The sequence below is a fragment of the Elgaria multicarinata genome, chromosome 10 (genome assembly GCF_023053635.1).
Source record: "Elgaria multicarinata webbii isolate HBS135686 ecotype San Diego chromosome 10, rElgMul1.1.pri, whole genome shotgun sequence".
In the NCBI taxonomy this organism is placed as follows: domain Eukaryota; kingdom Metazoa; phylum Chordata; class Lepidosauria; order Squamata; family Anguidae; genus Elgaria; species Elgaria multicarinata.
Window position 1 is genome coordinate 57,717,911 of NC_086180.1, and position 24,335 is coordinate 57,742,245.

Here is a 24,335-nt window from a genome sequence, read left to right on the forward strand (position 1 = left end):
ATTGGGCATATTGGTGGAATTATTCGCAGCAGAGGCTCCTTTAGAGTTCTGACAGGTTCTGACTGAAACCTGGAGCGGATTCACCATCCCACTGACATTGAAGCCACCAGCCTCCACTGATTATTTATCCCTGTATTTTCATGCTCCCTTCTTCCATATTGAAGATGAACTGACCTAATGAACTGATCGGCACGGCCTCATTCATGCTTCATCTTGTGCCCCAGCCACAGTTCAACACTTCTTGGTTACATTTTATATATATTCAGTGTGTGTTAAGCTGCTACTTATTAGTAGTAGTAGTAGTAGTAGTAAATTTATCTGTATCCCACCTTTTGCCCACTACTGGGCCCCTTGGACATGCAATGAACCTATGCAAGATCAGTTCTAAAGTTAAGTCATGTGGACTTTGCCAGCCAAAGCAATGGCTGAGACAAGCAGCCCAGTTCCAGGGAGGGGAGGAAGTAACGTGTTTTGAATTAACCTGAGTTGGGAAAACCTTGGTGGGGAAAGTGGTTGCATGAATTTGTCCTCAAATTCTCATGACATTCAGTATCACCAGAATCAGACCAAAATCAAAATTGATGATTCAAATATACAATTTCACACTGACTCACAAAAGCACACACACACAGAGGACTAGAGATGATGAATCCAGTTTATGTAGCCTGGGATGCACCTTTCGAGTGCTGTGAACAGAATTTCATTTATAAAGAATGTTTGAGTCCCGTGAAAAGCATTGTATGGGAAAGTGTGTTAAAATCACACTGGTGGTGTTAGAACTGCTCACTGGAAAGGTAGCTCATGTTGCTGTGATGCTCAGTTGATCTGAATGAGGTGATCATGCTACTCCTACATTATACATCAGTAATTAAGGTTACACAAGGATTTTAAGCTGGTGCCTAAATAGTGGGGCATTGGGTCTAAAAAAGCATTAAGGGCACAATCTTATGCATGTTTAGGCATAAAAAAAGTCCTACAACTGCCAGCGTTCCCCTGCCAGAAGTGCTGGAAGTCATAGGACCTTTTCGCACCTTTAATTCTTTCAGATATTGAGGCTTCCCATTTTCTTAAGGAGCATTGTATATGGCAGCCTTCCCCACCCTGATGTCCTCCAGGTGTTTAAAATTTCAACTCCCATCAGCCACAGTCACTGGGAATTGTAATCCAAAACATGGAGGACACTAGACTGGGAAGTCTGCTGTATGGCAACAACCTAGATGGGATTTGAGACAAAAGGGAATATTTTAATATGCTAAGTGAAAATGTGTCTTGCCCAGGACACACTCTCTGTACAGTTTTCAAAACATTTTCAAGGTGTCATATCCTGCTTGGTGTAGATCTGGCTTCTGTGTGCTTCTTCAGGAAGAGGGTGTTGCATGACTCTGAGTATGATGAAACAGTTTGGCTTCTCTCAACTTCTCTTGTGTTGGGCAAAAGTTGTCCCCTCCCCCCCCCAACACACCTTTAGGTCAAATTGACTACTGACTCTGGAATGATTTTGCTTAACCAAGGCCACAGCTAGACCTAAGGTTTATCCTGGGATCATCCAGGGTTCGCCCCTGCCTGAGCACTGGATCCCCTGTGTGTCACCTAGGTGAACAGGTTTAACCCCTGGATGATCCAGGGATAAATCTTAGGTCTAGCTATGGCCTAAATAGCTAGTACAACAGTAACAGTTTGCTTGCCTAAGCCATCCGGCGCTGTTTTACTAAACTCGTCTGGCAGACATCTCTGGCATATTGTACCTCATTCTGTGCTTGGAGGATGTGTGGTAATTTGGGAGAGGTAATGGATAGTATTGATGTTCTTGTTTTTAACGCAGAAGGTTAGATTATAAGGCCCGAGGAGCTTTGCATTGTTTGATGCATTTCAAATGTCTTTTATATTTAGATAGCCCAATCCTATACAAGCTTACTTAGAAGTAAATCCCCCTCACGACCCAAGTTCAATGGGGCTTGGTATAAAGAGGCACAGGGATGTCTGTGGGCCTGTTCAGATGACACTTCAGGCTCTGCGGTTAGTGAAACTGTGGTTGTCTGGGGTTAGCACTAAGCACAAGCTGTTTTGCTGCACACAGAACTTTAAACCACAGTTAGAGCTGCTAACTCTGCTGCAGACAGTCCGACTGTGGTCAGTGAGTGAGCAGGGTTTAGCAAAATGCATCACGTAAGACATCTTAAACTCTGCTGCTTAACCAAAAGCCTTAACCAGGAGGGTTTAAGGTGTCTTCCGAAAAGGCCCTGTAAAAGCTTCTGCTTCCGCTCTGTTTCACCACTGTGTAACTGACATGATGAAATTCACAACATTTTGGTCATATTGACTTTATTGAACTGGATGCCACAGGTTTTAGCACAGCCAGGAGTTTGCATTTGAAGAATACAAATGTCCAACAGTAAATAGGGTAACTTGGTATACATTCCTACCTTGTCAATGAATGCAGTTACCGGTAAGGCTGATGTATCATCATGGAAACTTAGCCGGGCAAAAGGCAACTGATTTTATGATGTTATGGTGGAGTTATCTTGAAATAATGTAACATATGAATGCAACAAAGGTGTCTAGATGTGAAGAGTTACATTTACGTTAACAGAGAAACAAGGGCCAGTTCACACGTGCATGTTCATCACCCACTCACTTCTGCATCTGGGTGAATGAGCTATCCCAGATTAGAAAACATAAACAATACATCCCAGATTAGACAATATATCATACTTTAATGACAATACCACTGGTAGCTCAAACACAACACTTGTATTTTGATAAATTCAGCTGAGAGAGTAATCAAGAGAGGGCAGTTACTCATCTTGCACAATTGACATGCCAGGAGTGAAACACTTCATGGTTTCAATACCATGGGATGGATTATCCTTCCCTATAACATGTGGACAAGACCAGAGACAACACAATTTAATATTCAGTCCCAATCAAGGATGCTGCTCCAGAAAGAAGAAGTCATTACTTAGAGAGAGTACTTAGTGGCTAGCAGTCCTTGAATGCAGACTCTTTAGAGGTGTCAACTCCAAATGCCCTCTGATCCATTTTTTTAATTAATCAAGAGTTTACTGTGTGGTTAGGTGACTTGATGCCATGCAGATGTTCTGGGCTACATCAGCCCCAGCCAACATTGGCAATGGTCAGGGATTGTGGGAGTTTCCATTTAAGACATCTGAGGAGCACCAGATTGTTACTGCTTTGCTGTGACCACATATCACCACCGCCAACAGCAACAAAAATCAACATGCACAGATGGTTAGAGATGCTTTGAAAGGTGGTGGGGTGTCTTTGTGTGTGGTGGTACAATTTCCATTTTTCCTCTCTCATCCGAGGTGTCAATTAGCCTATGGGTTTTCATCAAGCCCTTCCGGCATTCCAATGCAGCCACAGTGCCCATTCTCCATGTCATTCAACCTCAAATGGAAGGCTGGCCTAGTGACTCACAAGTAGACCTGTAACTGAAATAGCCTGGGCTTGCTGTGGCAGTCGGCTCATGCATTGGAGCAGGACAGTGTGCCTTGCTTTGGGGTGCTGAAGTCAGGAGAGAAGCCTTCTTTTGAGGTCTTCTTTCTCCACTGTGCTCCTTTCAGCATTTCCTTGGCGGAGTTCTACACTAGAGGCAGTGAAATACTTCCAGTGGGTGGTGGGCCAAAAGGTGCAAACTGAAACCCATCAAATCATGGAAGAACTGGCATTTTTGGAGAGCAGTCTTGGATAAGGCCTCTTAACTCATTTGGGTTTCTTTACGCCCATGAGTTGACCCTTGTTGAAATGTCCTGGACAGCCAAGGATTGTATTGCTTGTTTCTCTGTCCAGGGGAGTCACTGAAAGCTGTGGAATCTCCCACTGTTCCCTTTACTGGGACTTTCTGGTGGAACTAGTAAGGAAGAAGGAGCCAGCGACTGAGAAAAGTTGCAGGTGGCTCCCTCCACATGTTGAAACAAAGCTTGCAAAATACACAATTTTCTTCCAACTGATTCTCTCTTTATTGGGCTTCTTCCGGAAGCTTTCTTGGGAAAGTGCACCATTTCCCTGGGGAGGACTGACTTGTTAGCATGTGATGACCTGTAGTAAGGATGTCCATCTTTGCAAATGTTAGATAGCTTGCCGTTTTGTAACTGAAAGCGGAAAAATGTATCTGATTTTAATTGTGCTAGGGCAGTTCCTTGGATTATGGCAGCCTTCCCCAGCTTAGTGCTCTCCAGATGATTTGGATTACATCTCCCAGCATTCCTGGCCATTGGAAATGTTGGTTGGGGCTGATGGGAGTTGAAGTCCAAAACATCTGGAGGGACCCAAGTTGGGGAAGGCCAGACTATAGGATCATGACACCTTGCAAAAGCAGAACAGAAATATAAATGTTTTCCATTTTAAAATTTCACTTTCCTAGTTTATGTTATTTAGGTAATCTGGTTCCAGTCCAAAACTGACACCCCCACCCCCATAGAAGTTTCCATCAGTCAAAGGAATGGAATAGAGCTGCATTTGCATGGGTCAACATTGCCACCATCTGGCCCGTAGGTGTAAATGCAGGCCAATCACATGGGGCAAATCACTGCCAGCAAAATTGTATAGACTGGATTAAAGGATGTTTCATGGTGGGAACAAGAGAAATTCCTCACACATACGTTCTTCTTGCTCCTTCCCATCATCCCTGAGTCCCGTTCTCTTCCCCACCTGCACTTTCCAAAGTCAGTTCTCTTGACTTTGTCCATCACATTTGACCATCTCACAGCTAGAGCGGGACGAAGAGACAGAATTTTGAAAATGGACGATTATATTGAGCAACCTTCTCCAACCCCCCAGGGTCCTTTCTTTCTTTCTTTCTTTCTTTCTTTCTTTCTTTCTTTCTTTGGAACTCATTTCCCATCATTCCTGATCATTGGCCAGCTTTGTGGGACTGATGGGATTTGAAGTCCAACGAATGTGGAAGGCACCTGGTTCATATACAAAGATCACGAATGGGATCAGGTTCTTTAAAGGAGACTTGAGCAACTGAGAAAATAACAGACACCTACACTTTTGTATAGCCCAATCCTATGCATCTCTACTCAGAAGTAAGTCCCACTGAGTTCAGTGGCGCTTCCATAGGATAGCAGCCTCAGGTAGTAGCCTTATTAACATTTTCACCACGAGAATGGTTTACTGGGGAGCAAGCATTTACTTGGGAATAAAACGATAAGCATAAGATTGGGCTGTTACTTTGCTTCCTTTCTGAGGAGCTGCAGAACAGCTGGGAGGTTTTTTTTAATGTCCCTGTACTGTTGTTTTTGATCTTAAACTTTTTTAAAACAAAAATCACCCTTTGATAGAACTTGCAGATGGCTGATCAAATTTCCATTTGCTGCACACCCCACAGTGAAGGGAACCAACAAGTTGTGGAATATACCTCTTATGTTCTAAGAAGGGTTTGGGGGCGGGGTGGGGTGGGGTGGGGGAGAGATACTTCAAAATGTTGGCTATGCTGCAGTATTTGACTGTTTGCATTATTATCACACACACAAAATGAGTATCACAACTTCACCTGAAAGAACAAATAAATCCATTAGCTTGGTGAGAACTGGGTGGTTTTAACCATACTAACATGGCATATTGTGCTAATGTGGGATTACAAGGAAAAGAACCGTAACTTTAGAGTTGCCGTCCTGTGTGCAGATACCTGGGAGCAAATCCCAATGAACGCAGTGGGACTTTTAAACTACACATCACAAACTCTTAGGGCGCAACCCTGCACATATTTAGATCGGGGGGAAAAAAGTCTGACAATGCCCAGCGTGCCCCAGCCAGAATAGCTGGATGCTGTTGGAGTTCCCCGTCCCCTGTCTAAACATGCATAGGATTATGCCCTTCTACACAAACTCTTATTCAGTCCCCTACTCATCTCCTCCTCCTCTAAATTAAAATGCGTCAGTGCTTTCCGACCTGTGGATCATCACGTTTTCTGGAAATCCCCTCTCGTTCCCACAAAATATCAGTCACTACAAGGATCCTCATGTCCCTTAGTCTAAATCCAGATAAGGGCTGTGTTAAAACAAGCGGGCCCCATGGTTTCCCTGTTCAGGATTCCAGCCACTCCATTTCATTCCCTCTCTGCCTCAGTATTTTGTACCTCCCCCATAAAAAGCACAGAGTCATTTAGCATTCCTCTGCCAGTGAGCACACTCAGGCCACAGCTAGACCTAAGGTTTATGCTGGGATCATCCAGGGTTCGCCCCTGCCTGAGCACTGGATCCCCTGTGTGTCACCTAGATGAACAGGTTTGACCCCTGGATGATCCAGGGATAAACCTTAGGTCTAGCTATGGCCTCAGTCTTTATTAGCTGTTTGGGGGAAATAATCCTCAGTATTTTTCCTTCTTTTCTTTTCTTTTCTTTTTTCTTTTACTTCTGCAAATCTCAGGGACACCCCCCAAAAAAACTTGCTGACACATCCCTTCTGTGGATGGGGAGTGCTGGTTTGGCTACAAAAACAATGGCACTCTTACCCCGAACATCAGAAATAGAGGGCATGCTATTTCCCAGGATGTTGTCCCCTCTTGGGACATAATGCTGCCCTCTTATTTCCTATTTCTTGAGCTTGTTTGGCCGACTCCATACAGCCTCTTCTTATTTTTTATTTTTTATTCATCGGATCACTCTAAAGAGCTGGAATTCTAAAGATACTTATCCGGAGTAAGTTTCTCTGAACTCTGTGGGTCTTCCTTCTGAGTAAACATATAGAACTGGCCTGCAACCACAGATGACAGAAACAGCTTGAAGGCCAACGAACCAAAGATGAGTCTGGGAATTCTTTAAAGATGTATGTACTGTGGATTCTTTATCTAGGAAAAATACAGGATAGAACTGCGATAAAAAAAGGGATGGGGTGAAGGGAGAGGAGGCTGGTAGGGAAGATGACTTTGATGTCCAAGAGCCTCTTATCAGTGGGAGGCCCTTACATAAACACATGGCCATTATTGCTAATTGAAAAACCACAGCAAATGACTTGTTTCTGCAGGAATGCCATCTGCTGAATTTCTGGAGTTGTTGTGCCTGTGCTGGTTTGCTTGCCGTTTGTCAGTCTTGGTGGTGGGATGAAGGTTGTGATTCATTCCCACTTACAGAAAGGCAGCTCTACTGAGATTACCCCATCCTTGAGTCGTCAGTAAATCACTCCTTCCTATAGGGCAGTTTAATCCTCCCTGGTGATGTGCTACTAAGTTCACAAGGCGGTGTACACCTATGGATGGTCTGTGTTTATCGCAGCTTAAACTGAAAACTGTTTCCTATAGGTGGCAATGACTGAGTGAGGATCTCTACATTAAGGGGAAATTGCATTGCTTACCTGGGGCTTTGTGCTTTCTGTTTCTTTGGTGTGATTGTTATGGGCTGCATTACACAGGCAGAGAGGGGCGAACACGTGATTTGAATTGAATACTTCTCCTCTGTTCACTTCCACTGAGACAGCGTTATATAGTGGCAGAAAATCTTATTTCCCTCCAGATATTATCACATTAAAAGTGGTTCTTTGAATAGCAGGATTTCCAGGGTATTGTGCGGGAGACATCCTGATCATTGTCGATGTCATGTAATGGACCCACAAACTTACATGAGTGGCCAATCACGAGCGTGCAATAAATCACTCATTTAGAGGAGCCCAGAGCATTTAATAGGCATGCATATGAACATGGGCATGGCAGCAAACCTGTAGACACTTACTTGCAAGCAGCTATTCATGCAAACTTCTGTTACATTTTATGCTGCCTTTTCCCTCCATGGAACCAAAGGCAGTTTACATAATCCTCCTCCTTTCCATTTTATCCTCACAACAGCCCTGTGATGTAGGTTAGGCCAGGAGTCAGTTGTTGTTTTGCCATGTGGTATTTGGGGGTGGGGGTGGGGATTTCTGTCCAACACCCCCGCCCCCTTCAGCAAAGCTGCTGTGAAGAACTAGCTGTGTGGATTTTGTGCGGGTTGGCCTAAGATGGCATTTGCAACCTGTAAAAACATTGCTTTAGGATACCCGATGTGAAACAAAATGCATTCATTTTAAAACAAACTGCATTTGTCACGCATGGCTGAGCATTTCCATCACTTCTGACTTAGCACACACACTTTTTTAAACCTCCCCCTCTCCATGGGAAGTGGAATTTGGGGGGGGGGGAATTGGGGAATAGCTTAACCTCTCCTGGAGCATCCTGGTCCCAATCTGGATCAGGACTGCACATGCTTACATAAAGGTAAAGAAAAATAGAAGGCTCAATAGAATGTGCAGTTAGGCCCTAATGGGGGAATCAAGCCAACATTTCTCCCAGTCCGCCCAGCTCAGTTTTGCATCCAATGCAGACGATTCTTGCACAGCATAGTGCAGAGCTGAAACACAACCTTTGCAAAAATGTGAAATCTACCCAAGCATTGACATTCATATTGTGAATAAAAATTTGGAATCTGAAATTCAAAATGTGATTGTGAAATTTTACATGGAAGCTGCTTCAGTGTAAAGGTTGAAAGTGTTTCTACGCAAAGCTTTCGTTGTGCACTTGTGATTCCGGGCCCTTTACACAATGTCATCCTCCTCCAGGGTGTCTCCTGTGCTTTGTGACCATTATCATATATATTTTTCTTAATGGGGAAAGTGTGGTATTTTTTTTCCCTTAATGGCCTCTATAATGCCATAGAAATCTGGTGTAATTGTGCAGTCCCACTATATCACAGTGCCATCTAGCACTTGAAAAATGGAACATACAGAAAGGCAGAGAAAGAAAGAAAAAACCCGCACGGGGGGACGGGGACGGGACACACATGTAAAGAGGACAATCTTAATCCTGTAAAGAATCGAGAAGCAAAAGTCTTGGCAAAGGTGTGGGATAAAAGCTTTGTATAGAAAAACCTTAGTGGGCTGGTCTATGAATCAGGAAGTCTCCAATTTAAATCTGCCTTTGTCATGAATGCATTAGGGCAGGGATCAGCAACTTGTGACTTTCCAGATGTTCAAATGTTGTTGGACTAAAAGTCCCATCATCGCTCACCACCACTGTGCTCTCTGGGGATAATGGGAGTTAAAGTCCAATTTCTGGAAGAACACAAGTTGTTCATCCCTTCACTAGGGGATCTTTGGCAAGGCTCTCTTGCTGAGAGCCAAACTAGATGCAATACTAAACATGTTGAAAAAAATCACCTCTGCTTTTTAAGATGATGATTTATTTATTTATTTTATATTTATTTATTTATTACATTTTTATACCGCCCTATAGCCGAAGCTCTGTGGGCGGTTCACAAAAAAAATGAGTTGGAGACACAAAGAAGGCCAAGGCAGGCCATATGTGGCCCACAAGTGACATATGTATTAAATACTATCAAAGTCATTTGCTGAAACCAGTCTAGTGTAGGGTGACCATATTTGGGAAACCAAAAAAGAGGACACCTAGTGTGTGTGGGGGGAAGCAGCTTTCTGAGTCCTGCAGAAAGTACTTTATTCCCCCGCCACCTTAAAGAACCCGATTGGAGTGGAGGAGGGGAAAGGATTTCATTCTGCACCACCACCATCCACTCCAATTGGGGCCTTTTCTATAATGTCCACGAATGACCCACTTTCCCCTTTAAGACCTCAATTGGAGCTCGGGGTGGGGGAATGATGTGCCTCAAGAAAGCATGTCACTCCCTCCTGCCATGCTAATGGCAGCCTTAAAGAGGAAGGTGTGTCATTCCAGGACATTATTGAAAATTATAGAAAATCCCCCCTGACACCATGGAAAGAACAAAAACCAGGACAAATCCGGGGAAATCCTGACAGTTGATCACCCTAGTCTAGTGTCTGACACTGGATTTTGCAAAGGGGAATTTTGCAGAATGAAGGATGCTGCTGCATACCAGCTCAGGCCATTTGTCCACCTAGGCCAGATAAAGGCCTTTTCCATCAATTGCAACCTGAGACTTTTATCTGGAGATGCCAGAGAATGATCCTGGGATTGTGAGCATGGAAACCATGTGTGTCCTACCACTGAGCTATGGGTTCCTTCTAAGATGGGAAAATATTTAGGACAAAATTTGTTTCAGCTGCAGCTAGCAGTGCACTGGCATGTATTCGGTGCCACAGATTTATGTCAGCTTGCTAGTGCAGCCAGAACCATAATGGTCCTGTGGGTCTGCCTCATTCATGTTCTCCAACCCACACAGCCTCCACTGAAGCCACATTCAAGGTTCCTTTTGGCGTCACGAAAATAGATTTAGGGTGCAATCCTATGCATGTTTAACCAGAAAAAAGGCCTAGAACTCCCAACATACACCAGCCAGTCATACTGGGAGTTGTAGGCCTTTTCTCTCTCTTTCTAAACATGCATAGGATTGCACCTTAATTTTTTTTTTACCTTTGGACTGGTATGAGGAGGTGTGCAGTTTCATTATCTTGTTCAAGCCTTTCCCAACCTTGGGGCCCTCAGATGTTCTTGGACTATCCCTCAACAACTACCATGCTCTCTTGGGATGATGGGCATCGTAGTCCAATGACAACTGGGGACCTGACGTTGGAAAAGGCTTCCCCAGACTGTAAATTACACATGGCACATAGAGAAAAGGTTACTTGTTCTAGTCCTTGAGAGGTATCCATTGATTTATGGCAATTCATTCAGCAAAACCTAAGAGACAGTGCAATGATAGTGATAATGGATTACTTGTTTCACTCTCAAGCAAATGAAATAGGATCTAAACATGAGAACGTAAGAAGAGTCCTGCCAGATCAGACCAAGGGTCCATCTAGTCCAGCACTCCATTCACACAGTGGCCAACCGGCTGTTGACCAAGGACCCACAAGCAGGACACGGTGCAAAGGCACCCTCCTGCCCATGTTCCCCAGCAAATGGTGTACATAGGTTTAGTACCTCTGCTACTGGAGGTAGCTCATAGCCATCAGAACTAGTAGCCATAGTCTTGTATTCCTTCTTGAGTCTAGCAAGAGAGTTTCAGCATATGTTTAGATGATCAAGACTTTTTTTGTTTCCCGATATAAATGCATTTGAAAATATTTATAAAATCTGTAATGCCAAACAATGATCACTTCTCCCCCTCCTCCTCCCTGCCCCAAATACTGTCAATGGACTAATATGCATCTCAGTCCTCTGAGCGTTTACATCAGAAGTAGTCCCACTGTGTTCAATTGTGCTTACTCCCAGGTGTGTGCGTATGTATACAAAGGATTGCAGCCTTAGTTGTTATAAGCAACGAAGAACTCTGAGTTTTCAGCCCTGAACAGAGGGCTGGGCCAAAGCAAGGGCTGTATTTATTTTGGTCTATTTTCATAAGAAATTCCTGCAGCTTGAGGTTAACATTCTCAATGCTACGAAAGGAATTTTGGAGGAGAGCATCACTAAATGGGCGCTGTGTTTGGAATAGGCTCATTGACATCTGGGTGTCTTTTTAAAACTTTTCCTCCTTCCCAATACTGATGCCCTCTAGAAGAGCATGTAACCTCTTCTCGCCTGTCCTCCAGACCTTAGTTCAAACACTGCATTTATAAAGTTAGCATTTTCCGAGACCCTCTGAGCATACCGTGAATTTGAGAACCGGGAGTGTCGGTGCATCATTTCTGCTATCAGGCAGACAAAGAGACAGGCGGCATAATTCACAGCAAGGTTCAGAGGCATGCCTGTAAAAGCATTCAAGCTGCAGCCCTATGCTCATTGACTAGAGAACAAATCCTGTTCAACTGTGATGATCTTACACCCAACTTTACAGAGGGCAAGCTCTGAGGACTGTCAGAGGACAGACCTGTATTTGAAGGCATCTTCTATTTGAGTCCATCTGGTTTAAAGATAAAGGACAATAATAAGAAAGAGCAGAGGCCTTGAAACAGCGCCCGCTGCAGATTTTTGAGGACCTTTGAACAAGACACCCTCAATGAGACCCCTCCCTCATTTTCTCATCACCAATTCTCACCAGCTGCTGTTGCTCCTCATCTTCTTTCTCCTCGTCATTACTACTTGTTTGCTTGACAGGCAAAAGAAGTGAACAAGTACGCAGTGGCATCTACTGCTCCTCCTTCTCAGTGCCACCGTTGTCTGAGCCAGAGCAGGAGACAGACGGACAAGCCGTTGCAATGGTGAAGAGGAGGAGCAACATCAATGGGCCCCTGCTGGAGTGTGAGCCCTTAGCAGGTGCCCAATCATGCCTAACATTAATACTGCCCCTGCCTGGAGTTGTCCACCAATGGTTAGTATCTGGACAGCAGACTGAGCAGGCACACAGGTCACCTGGTCCCACTCTTCCCCACTGTGGTCTGAGTTTAATTTCATTTATAGGCGTTATTTCTATATTAGCATCTGTACATTTAACTAACATACTGTCGGGATCAGGCCTGGTCTCCCTGGTGTGTATCCTGAATCAGACTCGGAGCCAGAAGCAGCAGCAGGCTAGCCCAGACAGTAAGCGGGGAGGAAATTCTCCAAGATTCTCCAGGAGTCAAGGAGGAATCTTTCCAGGAGCTTATCGGACAGGAGGCCCAGGCTCAGAGACCCCCCACCCCTGGAAACTCAGTCTTTATTGGAGGGGGAGGGAACATCAGAATTGACAGATCCCAAAGTCCGTTGCAGGGTGAAGTGGGTGGAGTTGAGAAGAGGTGGGAGGCGGTCTGCTAGGTTAGTCACTCGCCAGAAGTTACAACTTGAAGACCCTCCTTGAAGGAGGGGTTCGGTAAAAGTGAGTTGGGCACTGTGGGGAAACTATCCATTTACCAGATAGGCAACTGCCTTACTTTGTTACACTAATGAAGCTTAGAGGATAGCTCTTAGCATTCACGCTCACTTCTGGTGTAAAGAGACGTCTATTTACTGAATAAAGCTTTCTGGATTGCATGGCAGATGTCTTTACTGTCTCACATCTCGAAGGATTTTTTCTCCATTTGAAATTTTACTGAATACATGTAAAAATGGGGTTATAAGAGTTTCCCTCAGGCATGACATCCAGGATGTTGCTCTGAGCCTAACATGTAGGCCTCAGTGACTCCTTAGTTTTGCCTGGGAGAAATGAAAAATCCCTCTGCGAAGAAGAGCTCCTTTGCAGAGTCAGTATGAGTGATGCAGAATTTTTGAGTATACAGAGACTCTTCTTTCTTCTCTCAAAAACCATCAAGACCTAAGCTGACTTTTCAGCATTGGCTTGAGCCTAGTTGCTGGGCCTAAGACCATGGCCTTACTTGAGAAGGAGGAAGGGTCCAACACTGGTGTTCTCATTGGTGGGGGGTGGTCTTAGCAAAGATCTTGTTCTCCAGAAATCTGCCGGACTTGTGCATATATTCTTTTAATTTGCTTTGCTGAATGGAGGTTCTTGTGTCTGTTTAACTTCCTTAAATTGTTTTAATACATATTTTAAAGCTGTGTTTCATTGAGTTTGTGAGTTTGAGTGAAGTCAATCATTCTAGTACTTATCTCTAGTGGATTCATCTACTATTGTGGGGAGCAATCTTGAGGGGTATTGATGAAAGGTATAGCAGGAATCTATGCTTCTAGGTAGTCTATGTTCAGCACCTCTCAAGTAAAAGGTTATCAATATTTTTTCCCTACAATCTCAGTGGATGGGCTTAGAATCATGGCACATAGGCAGATTTTATGTAGATTCCTATCCTCTTTTGTCCTTTTTACTGGTGACGATTTCCTCTTTTTTGGAGATGCGTAAGTGGACACCCTGCATTTAACTCAGAAGAAACTTGTTTTCTGAGTCCATATGCATGAGATTATGCCGTCTGTTGTTAAGGGCTTTTGTTGCAGCTATTCTTCCATACCCCATAGTAACCAGACATATATGGACTGATTTGATGCAGCCTGAAACACTTTGTGCTCCTGCCAAATGGCATCCCTGGTGAATGGTAATATGGATTTGAATGTAAAGATGAACAGGTTGGAGGTACCCAGGATTATTTGTCATTCTTGACAGCATAGAACCATTCATGTCAGCAGCGCATATTTCTAATGTGCTAATGTGCATTGCAGATGGACTGTTGTCATTTTCTATATATTCGCTCACTAATCATGGCTTTTCTTTATTTCCTGTTCTGGTTTCAGCTGACCATCACCATGGGTCCTTCCCGAAGGACGTTCCTTATCCTGGGCTGCCTTCTGACAGGTAATATCCATCTCCCTTTGAATTTGTTTTGCCAAGTTCAGCATTCCTCAGCAGGGGGAGCAGGTGGCCTTATCCGTAGACCAGTTAAGGCAAAGTACTACGGCAACTTGACCTCTCTGATGTACTGTGATTTTAAACATGAAAAGACCATTAGAAATAGATGCATGTCCTCAACAGTACTCAGAACATTATGATCCCCTGATTTCAAGCAAGTCAGGAGTCATGAAGCTGATTCCTCTCATCCTGTTCCATTATTTCTCATCCCAGGAAAGAGATAATAGGTGCAAATCCTCAAGGGTGTTCAGCATGCTCTATTCAGTCCCAAAGACAAAAAATAAACACATGATCTGAACTTCCTGGAATTTCATGTACTTTGCTGCCCAAGGCAGGAGGAGAGTTACCACCAGGACACTTGAAGAAAAAGGAAGCGAATAACCGAAGTTTGGCCGAGGAGTTAAATTTGTTATGATTTCTAGGCCCTTGATCTGTGTATGACACATACTGGTGGTAGGTTTCTTGGGGGTGAGCAGGGAGAGGCTGGCAGTCCCCTGGCTGTGGGAAAGATGGTACAGCAGGATTTTGATTTTGACGCTTGCAGCATAGGAAGAACAACAGTTTGCAAAAGTGAAATCGAAATATGAAAGATCGCTTCTTATTCTTACTAAAAACATGTGTTGGCAGGAGTGCGCCCACCAGACACTTACTTTAACAAATCATCAATCAGCATATAATTCTCCACATTTGGCATTACTGCTACATACATTTTTAGAAAGGGATAATTACGATACCGTTTTTTAAAAGTTTAAACAGGCAAAAAAGCTACGTTTGGGGGAGGGGAACTGTAAACAGATCCCAAGAAAACTTGTGCGTAAACAAGTATTATTATTGAATTCTTCAAAACTACTTGTAATAAATATTGCAGTGTGGGGGAGGGGGGAACAGCCAAACACAAATCTTAATATCCCAAACCTGCTGCTACCAAAGCTGGCTCTGGAACACATTAAGCTCACCATCATATTTAACCTCCTTCCATGACTTCACTTGCCTGTCAAGTCACCTATGCTGCTCTGCAAGGAGCCAGCAGTTGAAGTAGAGTTCAGGGTTGATCAGCCTGGAGTTGATGGGAAAGGCGTAAATGAGAGGAGGCAAGTGACTGCCAGCTTATTGCTCATCATGCCAAAATATTCTGTATATAGGAGGAGTATAAATTGATAATAATAATAATAATAATAATAATAATAATAATAATAATAATAGATTACAACAATATCAAAAAGACGGTGTGCAGTGAGCTACATCCACCATCAGGTGACTGTAAGTTCTGGGTCTCCCTGCTCTGCTTTTCCTGACTTTGTGTTTTGAAACTCAGCCTCTTCTGTAGAAAGATGGTTTTATGCTGTAACACACCAGAGAGCCTAGTAAAATACAAACAGCCCAAGGCAAGAAACAAACTTCACTGGGGTGGTGGTGGGGAAATCAAAGAGAGAGCAAGAGAGCGAACTGCAGGGTGGCAGATTGAGAGTAAAAGCCTGGAGCAGTGAGGAAGAATAGCACCAGAAAAATATATGAAATAGTGGGATGAAAAGGAGAAATATTAGTGTCTGATCTTCATACTAGTTGTGTCTTTTCATTTTCCAATAAAAGGAAGCAGCACTGACAAAAAATGGTGGGTAGGGGACAGTGGAGACTGGTGGCTCCTGTGTCAGTGGGGCACTGAATCCCTTCTGGGTTTCAGTCAGAACTCTAAAGCAGCTATCTAAGGTTCTGAACCTATGGGGGTCAGCAATTTGGTTAGCTCCTTTGGAGTTCTGACTGGTTCTGAGTGAAACCCACCAGGCAGATTCACCATCATGTTACTGATATATGAGCCACTGGCTTCCACTGGTAGGATCAGGCCTGCCTTGGAACAGTGCTGGATTGGGTCAGCCTACCTGGGCCTACACTGAAATAACCCCTTGCTTTGGTCCACCTGTAGCCTTCTATATATGAGAAGAATTCCATTACACCCCCATGAGTGAAGCTTTTTGCTTGTTATTCAAGGACTCACTTGCCCACACATATTCCCACAACTAGTGAGCCTCTTGGTAGTCAAATAATATGATGTGTGTGTGTGTGTTTAAAGAACTCATCTTTAGAGGAATCCATGTGGCTGAATCATACAAAAGGAGCCAGTCATAGAATGAGTCTTTAAGCTCACTCTCATGGTCTCCAAGTAGGTTCCCTATCTCTGCTCCCTGGTATCTCTTAATTCCAGATGTGGTCTTCTGACTTAAAAGCACAGACTTTGCCTCTTCCTGGAAATGGCCAGTAGTCAAAATGAGCTGATAATAATTTCCTCCCGAATGGTGAGGTTAAAATGTTCTTCCTGGTAACGTGTTGCATTTTTCTTTTCACAGGGCCATGGTTAGCCTCTTGCCAGTCTTCGCTTCCCACGATTTATCCCAAGAAAGATGAAATGGTGGTGCAGCTGAATTCCCTCTTCACCCTAACATGTTTTGGAGACAGCGAAGTAAGCTGGCAACATCCAATAGTCGAAGGCAACCACACCGTAGTCATCAGGAACGAAGAGAACAACAGTGGCCTTTTTGTGACTGTGCTTGAGGTGGCAAATGCTTCCGCTTCTCACACTGGATTGTATACATGTTACTACAATCATTCTCAAGAGGAAGATGGTGAGGTTGAGGGGAAGGACATCTATGTCTATGTGCCAGGTGAGTTGATTTATTTAATTGTATATAGGGTGGGCTACCATGAGGGAGCATGATGGTCTCAGTTCTTCTAGCAGACCAAAGTTCACAGTGTTTAAAGCCAACTAGTTCCCTCCACCAGTAGAAGGTTTCCATCAGCAGAATGGAGAGGGACAGTTTCCTGTGATTTCCCCCTCTTCCCTACATCCTTCTGCACCTTCAAAATTTGCTCTAAAACCTCCAGAGAAGATTTGCAGGGAGGAGAGCAAATGGCTGAAAGTGGTCCCCTCCTCATCTTCCAAATTACATACAGGTTTACCATATTATGCCATTTTATGGCCAACTTAGAAAGACCCATATTTTGTATGTTTTCCCTCAGTTTAAATGGGAGGTTGAGCTGCATTTCTCCTTTTCCTAACTACCGTATTGCATTTTCCGTGCAAAGGTTGTGGAAGTTGTGGGCCTTCTCCCGCCGCTAGCTCCGAAGGCCTCAGACCAGCCAAATTTCAGACAGAATGGACAAAACATTCTCTTTGATTGTTGAAGACTTCTTGCAGAGATTGAACTAACGTTTCTTTGCTTCATATTGAAGAGTTGGCTATGCGTGTCTTCTCAGTTTCACAACTCTCTCAGTTCTCCCCTCACTTTGAGTCATGATTGATATGACGGACAGAGACACCTAAAGCTTGATCCTGTCATGAAGAGCCCCTGTCTTTATCAAACCATAGGCTAAATCCATACTGCAGTTTGTACCATTGCTTAATGGAGTAGATATACTTTGACTTATTAACCCACCAGCATGGCATTCTACTTGTCCAACTAGTTCCTTCCACTAGTACCCTTTGTTTGAGACTTTCCTCATGGACCAAAGTACAAGCTACCCGAGTTGCAGAACTTAAGTTGTTTATTTTTGTTTTTTATTATCTAATGAAAATGCCTCTTTCCACCATATATATGGAAGCCATAAATTTCTCTGTAGGACTTTTGAAAGCACAGGTGGAAACCATTTTCTTTATTAAAAGCAGAAGGTTTTTAAACTCCATACTCTGAATCCCTTCCAAAGCAAGAGGAGCAGGGGGTGAGAGAGGAAGGGGGAGCTATGAGAACCCCCTTTGTGGGGGGAAAGCAAATGTACTGAGTTCATGGAATGCAAGTTTATATGCTGCTATGTTTGAGTGATTGTTACAAGGTCTCACAGTGTGCATTACAAATTCTTCTGTTGGCTGGGTTCTGACTTCCATATATTCTATTTCCCCCCGCTATCAAACTTGATAGAAGACATCCCATCCTTGCAGCAGAAATGTCTTTATTTTTACAACCTAGGTTTTAATACTGTAAGAACGGGGTTTTTTAAACATAAGACTGTTTTACTACAAAAGCCTGAAAGCCTGTGGCATGCGGTTTCTTCCTCTTTTGATGCTTAATATGAATTCCCTATTAGCAAGGCTATACATACCCTGCACTTGAAGAAAAATAAATCAATACATTCAATGACGATGTATTTCCCTCCCCCCCCCAAAGAAAAGCTGGATTCTGAACTACTGAAATTGATTAAATCTGAATAATTTTCTCTTATTCTACATCTTTAATGTTGGATGAATTTGTTCTCTTTCTGGAAAAAGCACCAGCTATACAGGGTGCTGTTGCTGAGCCAAATGTTATCCAACTTTGGGTTCGAATTTTGGGAATGACTGAAAGGGTGGTTGACCCCTTTCAATTTTGGGGGCAGGGCGTAGGGGGAAGTGGTGTGGGTGGTTGAAACATGCAGCCACCAGAACGCCTCCTGGTTGTTGCCTGCCTGCCACCATTTTCCTTTCCCCAAAGATTCTGGGAGTAATGCTACATGATGATATGCTGCTGGCAGCAGCTCCAGGAGGTAACAAGGAATTTCTTCCCCTCAAGAATATAGCACTCACCCCAAAACTGGGTAAAATGCCCCCCCCCCAAATTTGCAGCTGGGAGGCATTTTTCACTCAGCCTTAGCACAGGGCACTAAAATTCTGCCTTCTGGCACAGACTCAAAATCTAATTCAGCACCTCATCTGGCTTTTGAGGCATTTCCTACATACTTTCAAGTATGCCTCAAAACTGCCCTTGGCTGGATAGTCTAGGGAACAGGAGGCTGGACTAGGGAAGCTTGTTCCAGAAAATCAGTTTTTATGTTCTTGTGGCTTTGGTATCCTCATTCAGCTGCTTCATGACAGGCAAAAACAGTATTATGTAAATACTAACACTTTTTGCAGCAAAGATACAAGAATGTGTGCACATTTGCAGTCATATGGACAAAAAAGGAATAAACTGGAATTCTCCTGCATATGGAACACTTTTTTGTTGTTTATTCGTTCAGTCGCTTCCGACTCTTCGTTATCTGGTATTTTTGTGCTCCTCTGGAATTGCAGAATGCACGCAGTTTTCCATATGATGCCTATGACCTGGAATTGAAAACATCAACTACTGCTATGTTTGGAAGAGACATATAATTTTTAGAAGGAAAACATATTTTTTCATCCTTTCCTGGCCTGAAGGATGTATTTCACCCTCCTGCATTGCCCATGTCCAGATGCTCACATTTTTGCCCTCTAAAAGTGCCACACCCAGTGTTTTCTACTGCAGGAGAGGCCACACTGCAAAAATTGAATCCAGATGTGATACAATTCAGTGGTACAGATGGAGAAAAATTATTGATAATGTATATGATTAAGTTGGCACCAGTTTGCAGGAACACGTCGTCTACCACATCTTTGGATTTTTTTTTTAAAAAACAGAAGACTGACATATTGCACATAACACCAACCCATGGTTTATTTAACCCATGGTTTGTTGTCATACCCAAGGTTTGTCTGGCAGACAATCAAACAAACTGGTTTGTTTTCTGAACTCTTGGGTTGTTCGTTTCGCTCCTCCTTCGCCTGCTTCCTCCCTGTTGTAATCTTGTAGAGTAGCTGGAGGATTTTAACCAGTCTTTCCTGCCACCTCTGTAGTCTGACAAAAAAACAACAACATGGTTCGAAGTTCTCACGTAGAAATAGCCCGCAACCCAAAGTTCACAAACTAACAACAAACCATGGGTTCTGTTTCTCGGTTGTTCATGGTAAACAAGCCATGGTTTGTGAGTGCGGCAGTGTTCAGACATCACAACAACTCAGAATTCAACAGCCCAAATCATGGGATAGCATTATGTGTGAACCAAGCTATTGTTAGGAACTACTATTTGAATTTTTTTTAAAAAAATGTGCTTCTACATGTTACACACCATTACCATCACATTCACAAGATGACAGGAAAACAGGTGTTCAAGACAAAAAGGCACCTTTGCCATCAGTTATGAAAGCAGCAATTCAACATTGCTCCTCTGGGATTTTTTTTTAAAAGCATGACTGATCAGTTGGCAGCATATTTATTTTGTCTTTGTGTACTACATTATAATATTCTCTTTGTGTTTTACATGATAATATTTTGAACTGTTACTTACTGGTAAGGTGAATAAAGGAAAAGCAGGACTGACTTTAATGCTTGTGTAAGAGAGAATTTTGTCACGTGCAGCTTCCCCTACAGAGAGAGGTGAGAAAAGCAGCCTACACCACATTTCGTACATAAAAATCATTTCCTACTACGACTTGCTTTTGTGTACGTTTCATTGCCCTGTTTTTGTAGCATTGTAAGGGTGATGGCAGTGTATTCTGAAAAATGGATTTTTTAAAAAAATCTTTAAAATAAATAAATAAATAAATAAACCTATGTAAATTTTCTCAGAAGTAAGCAAGCCCCATTGTTTTTAATGAAGCTTACACTATAGTGTGTTGTGTAATGCAGCCCTAAAATGATACAAACTGGCAATTCTAACCCTATGTCTATGAAGAGCAGAGTGTAGAGCTGCTTATTGACACCACTGTTATAACTGTCCCCTCCCCAGGAAAGCAGCTGTGGGTCTAAACATGCTCCAACATGGCTGAGCCATTCCAGTTGCCCTCCTCCTGTATCTCCTATAGGTTCATCTGGAAGCCCATTTTCCAGGGGTCTTTCTACATGGTGCCCTGTTCCTGTTTTCCCTTGAGAGAAGACATTTTGGTGCTTGAGGTGAAGGACAAGATGGTACAGAAGCTGAGTGAATCTTATTTCAACAGCATCCCTCACATCTGAAGGCACCAGGCTAGTTTAGGGGAGTGGAGGGCAAGCTGTGTAGCACCTCCAGTTGTGTTGTCCAACACCTGGCTGCCATTCTGCATTACCCCCAACATAGGCCACCTGAAACAGCTGCCTCACTCTGACTAATAGTAGAGCCGGCCCTGGTGTATGCCAAAGACCTGAGGAAGAATTTAATGGGACCAAGTTACTTGAAGGACCACCTTCACCCATATCAGCCTGCCCAGAAAGAGAAGCCCTTCTCATCTGCCCACCAGTGAGAGAAATTAGGTGTGTGTCCACAAGGGAGAGGGCCTTCTCAGCAGTGGCCCCACCCCTGTGGAACAAACTCCCATTGGAGGTCTGCAGTGCACCATCTTTGCAGGCTTTTAAGAAGGCCTTAAAAAGGTTTTATTTTACCATGACCTTCTCATAAATGAGTATGGTTTTGCTGCTATTGCCCTTGTTGTTCTTGATGATTTTATTGTTCATTTTTACTGTTAGCTTTTATTGTTTTTAACTGATTTTTTTTACTGTGTATGCTTTTTATTGCTTTTAATGTTTATACAGTTTATATGTATTGTTGTAAGCTGCCTTGGGAGGGCTTCTGGCCAGAAAGGCGGCTAAGAAATGTTTTAAATGAGTAAATAATAAATAAAATAGATGGTCCTAGGAGAAGATTGGAAGGGTCTCACATGACAGCATTCAAGATGGCCGCAGCTTGCCCAGACAAAGGAAGGCTAAAATGGATGTGTCTGTGGGAGCTGTTCCATTCCAAAAAACATTTGCATATACTCCCCTAACACTATTGATGAATCAAAGCATCTTATTCTTTACAGATCCGGCTGTCCCCTTTGTTCCTTCATCTCCTGAAGATTTGCTTATTGTCATTACTGAGGAAGACTGGTCCTCCATCATCCCTTGCCGTACAAGTGACCCTGACGCTCAAGTGACGTTAATGAACAGTAATGGGAAGGTCTTGTATGCCTTCTATGACAACAGACAGGGATTCATTGGCAACTTCTCTGCAGGCTCCTATAGGTGCAAGACCACTGTTAAGGCAGTGGAGTTTCTGACTGCTGCATTTGTCATCTATTTTTACAAAGGTATGTTTTTACTTCCACAATGGAAGGGACAAATAGTGTTGTTATTATTTATTTATTTATTTATTTATATAGCACCAAAGGAACTAAGTTTCTTTGTATGCTCTGGTGGGTGTAATTGCTGATATGTTTCAGTAAGGTCAACTTAAAATTAGAGACTTTGCAAAAGGCCTCTCAGGAGTAGGGATCTGACCATTTTTCTTTCTCCCACATTCATTTTTCTTTTGAAAACCTCAGGTTCTTTCCAACCTGTTTATGAAAACATTCATGCAGTTTGCTACGTTCTGATAAAAAAACAACACAAAACATTTTGCCCTAGCCAAAGTCAATTGAGATAGCTATTTTCAGCTTGGAGTGGGCCATGTTGTACATGTCACCTATCTATAGGGTGACCATATGAAAAGTAGGACAGGGCTCTTGTATCTTTTAACAGTTGCATAGAAAAGGGAATTTCATCAGATGTCATTTGTATATATGGAGAACCTGGTGAAATTCCCTCTTCATCACAACAGTTAAAGCTGCAGGAGCTATACTAGAGTGACCAGATACAAAAGAGGGCAGGGCTCCTGCAGCTTTAACTGATGTGATGGAGAGGGAATTTCACCAGGTGCTGATGCATACAAATGACACCTGCTGAAATTCCCTTTTCAATACAACTGTTAAAGATACAGGAGCCCTGGCCTCCTTTTCATATGATCACCCTAACATAGTTAGATCTTCACATCCTCCTGAGGCCTGTGATGTGACCCTACCACTCGACGATTCCTTATTTTGAGAGCTACATTTGGCAAAGCCACAACTGTTTGCAACATGGTGTGAAGTTACGGAATTTAAGAGGTACCAGAACAAAAAAGAAAATACGTGCAAGATATCCCTCACAATGTAGAATACCTGACAGGAATCATCTCAAATGTTGAACACTGATTTCTGAAAGCCCCATGGTATATTTTGATAGACTTATTCCAGTGCTTTAGTGCAGAGGTTTCCCTTAACAGTTACTGAGGGGCAATTGTGAACTACCTAGAGAGCTTCAACTATTGGGTGATATAGAAATTAAATAAATAAATTGTTCAATATAATCTAGGTAATATGTATAATGTTTCTTAAATGTGTTTTTTTCCTGTTTCTTCTTCCAGCTACATCCAATCTTCATGTTGACATTGAGCCCCTCAAGACGGTGTATACAACAGGAGAAACCATTGTTGCAACTTGTGTGGTCTTGGATACTGAAGTGGTGAACTTACAGTGGAATTATCCAGGGAAAATGGTAAATGCCTACCTTTGTTGCTGAATAAATGACCGGAGAAGACCGTGGGTGGGGTTTTAGTGGTTTGGTGTTTTGCCTTTTTTAAAAAAATGGAATAAAGACAGATGAGGAGAGACCAGTTTCTTGTTGTGTTAACTCAGTATAAAAAAATCAAGACTTTCTTGTTAGTAAACATGCAGAGCTTTACAAGATGTTACAACAAGATGGGTAGCATATGAGATTGACAGGAAGTGGGACTCTAGTTATGGAGTTATAACATCCCCTTGAACCTGGAAGACATAATAGAACAAAAACAGAGTGTTTGTGGAGTTGCCCACATGTTACACTTTTGTGGGTGAGAGAGTATGACTGTCTACAAATGACTTCAAGTCATCATCTGAAGGGCTGATCCCTCTATTACGCACAGGAAGATCTTGGTTCAACTCGTCAACCTCCCTAGCTAATATTGGACTCTTAGTTTATCCTGCTTTAACAAAGTTGTTGCAAGGACAAAAAGGGATGAGCCCAGTCACTCCCTGGTGTCAGAGTATGCCAGTGGATCCAGACTAAATTAGTCATGCCTACGAGGTGTTAAAAAACCATTTCACTTTTTAAAAACTGAATAGGTAATCAGAACAAAAGTCAGTAGTTTTACCTCTTGAATGAAAAGGTATTTCTTTGATCCTAGTTTCCTAGACTACCAAGATCCCTTTTCACCTTCATTTACCTACAGTTCTGTAGGTAACACAAAGGATGCCTAATGTTTTTCTGTAGCTGAGTTCTTTAATGAAGAAGGGGCTCTCCCCTTTTGTTTTGCTCCCTTCCATATGCAGAAGAACAAAGGTATAATCTCACTAGAGGATATCAAAAATCCAACCCAGAAGCTGGTTTACAACTTGACTATTCCAGATGCTTCAGTGAAAGACACGGGAGAATACGAATGTGCAGCTCGACATGTGACCAAAGATTACAAAGAATCCAAAAGGGTGCTCATCACAGTTCATGGTAGGGTCTGTTTCTCATTTCCACATTGTTCCCAATTGAGCATGCTGACTGTCATTGAGAGATACTCACGGAAAAACCTTTGCCCTCC

General features: G+C 42.9%; 1 protein-coding gene across 4 annotated transcripts in view; it reads left to right on the top strand.

Moving 5' to 3' along the window:
* Nucleotides 1-24,335, top strand: part of PDGFRA (platelet derived growth factor receptor alpha) — a 65,565-nt gene that overhangs the window by 7,499 nt on the left and 33,731 nt on the right. For all 4 annotated transcript variants that reach the window (XM_063135772.1, XM_063135771.1, XM_063135770.1 and 1 more), the window contains exons 2-6: nucleotides 14,024-14,084; nucleotides 16,481-16,795; nucleotides 21,733-21,999; nucleotides 23,133-23,263; nucleotides 24,076-24,247. In XM_063135772.1, the coding sequence (XP_062991842.1) occupies nucleotides 14,036-14,084; nucleotides 16,481-16,795; nucleotides 21,733-21,999; nucleotides 23,133-23,263; nucleotides 24,076-24,247 (934 nt within the window). In that variant the 5' untranslated portion in view covers nucleotides 14,024-14,035. The remainder of the gene's footprint in view (nucleotides 1-14,023; nucleotides 14,085-16,480; nucleotides 16,796-21,732; nucleotides 22,000-23,132; nucleotides 23,264-24,075; nucleotides 24,248-24,335) is intronic.